The sequence below is a fragment of the Trichoplax adhaerens genome, genomic scaffold (assembly GCF_000150275.1).
Source record: "Trichoplax adhaerens TRIADscaffold_6 genomic scaffold, whole genome shotgun sequence".
Lineage (NCBI taxonomy): Eukaryota > Metazoa > Placozoa > Uniplacotomia > Trichoplacea > Trichoplacidae > Trichoplax > Trichoplax adhaerens.
Genome location: NW_002060948.1, coordinates 390032 through 391394, shown reverse-complemented (window position 1 = coordinate 391394; position 1363 = coordinate 390032). Strand labels below are relative to the sequence as shown.

Below are 1363 nucleotides of genomic sequence, written 5' to 3'. Positions count from 1 at the left end.
ATAGTACATGTACAAATACTGCCAGGGAGTTGTATTATAGACTCTGGTCCAGCAGAATTTTGTTTATTACTTTGATCGGCTAACAATATTAACGACCAAGCGAGCATCTTGAGCAAACAGCTGCATATTTCTGATCAATTATTATCACAATAATTAGAGGATATTTGACGAGAAATTCTTATTCAAGGAAATAATCATGCAACCGTGGATGGAAATCACTATTGCAGTGGCAACTCCCTTTGTGGTTATGTCTATAACTAAACCAAGGAAAGAGGATGTCGAAGCAGAGTGGTACACTAGCTTGAAGAGACCATTCCTCTATCCTCCACGATGGATGTTTAGCCCCTTGTGGGCTTCGGTTAATGTTGCCGTTGGATATTCATCTTACCTTGTTTGGAGAGATGGAGATGAAGATGCTACGCGTGCTTTAATGGCTTATGGTGGCTCTTTAGTTTCTATTGCAATATGGCCTATTATTGTCTTCCGGACAAGGAGTCTAGGCCTAGCGACAGTGGACAGCCTAGCTGGAACTGCTTTTGCCGCGACCTATCATTCCCTTTTCGCACATATCAATCGTACTGCCGGCCAGCTCTCGTCTATAGGTCTTCTTTGGGCTCTGTACTGTTCTTATGTTTCTTTCTCATTATGGCGTGACCAATCCAAAAAGCGTCAATAGTCTCATTTTCTGATACTATCGTATATTCGTTCTCTATTAGTTACCCTATTAGTTACAACAGCGAACTAAAAAGCATACGTCGTATTGTCTTACATTATAATTAATTTATATTGTAGTACAGTACCTACAGTATGATCTCGACTTCAATTCTGAACAGGAATATTGTATCTGGAACATGGTATCTCTCAGAATTTTAAAACTGACTTATTGTGTACTTTATCATGCCTTGAAGCTGAACAAATGAGATGTACTGCAACATCTGTATAAAACAAGAAAAATTTCTGCTTTTTTATAGCTTCCATAACGGATAATTTTTAATTTTTGTCTACTCAAAATAAATCATATCCTTCTCGTCTTGAAATTATTACACTTCAGTTCTGTCTTTCAGCTTGATTTTAAGAAATTGATCCAGCCATCTTCAGATTTGTTATTTCTATATTACGTGACGATCATTGCACAATTTTGTTTATTTATTTAATATGGAAAGATAGCTTAGACTGCAATGAATACTATTCCCAGATAATGAGACATTTCTGACGTTGATTCCACTGTTTTAAACGGTTTTATTCTTGCTTGTAGAGATTGCAATATGCACAATATCCAAAACAGTGCAGTACTCTACTGTAGTTTTGTCTCAAGGGTCAAAACCTACGCTCTTTGTAAGTTGCAATCGCTACCATAAAATAA

At 36.9% G+C, this 1363-nt stretch overlaps 1 protein-coding gene across 1 annotated transcript; it reads left to right on the top strand.

Moving 5' to 3' along the window:
* Positions 1-247: 247 nt before the first annotated feature.
* Positions 248-676, top strand: TRIADDRAFT_26336 (uncharacterized protein; the record flags this gene model as incomplete). Its single annotated transcript, XM_002113512.1, has 1 exon — positions 248-676. One exon carries the CDS (start codon positions 248-250, stop codon positions 674-676), a length of 429 nt encoding a protein of 142 aa, XP_002113548.1.
* Between the last annotated feature and the right edge of the window lie 687 nt (positions 677-1363).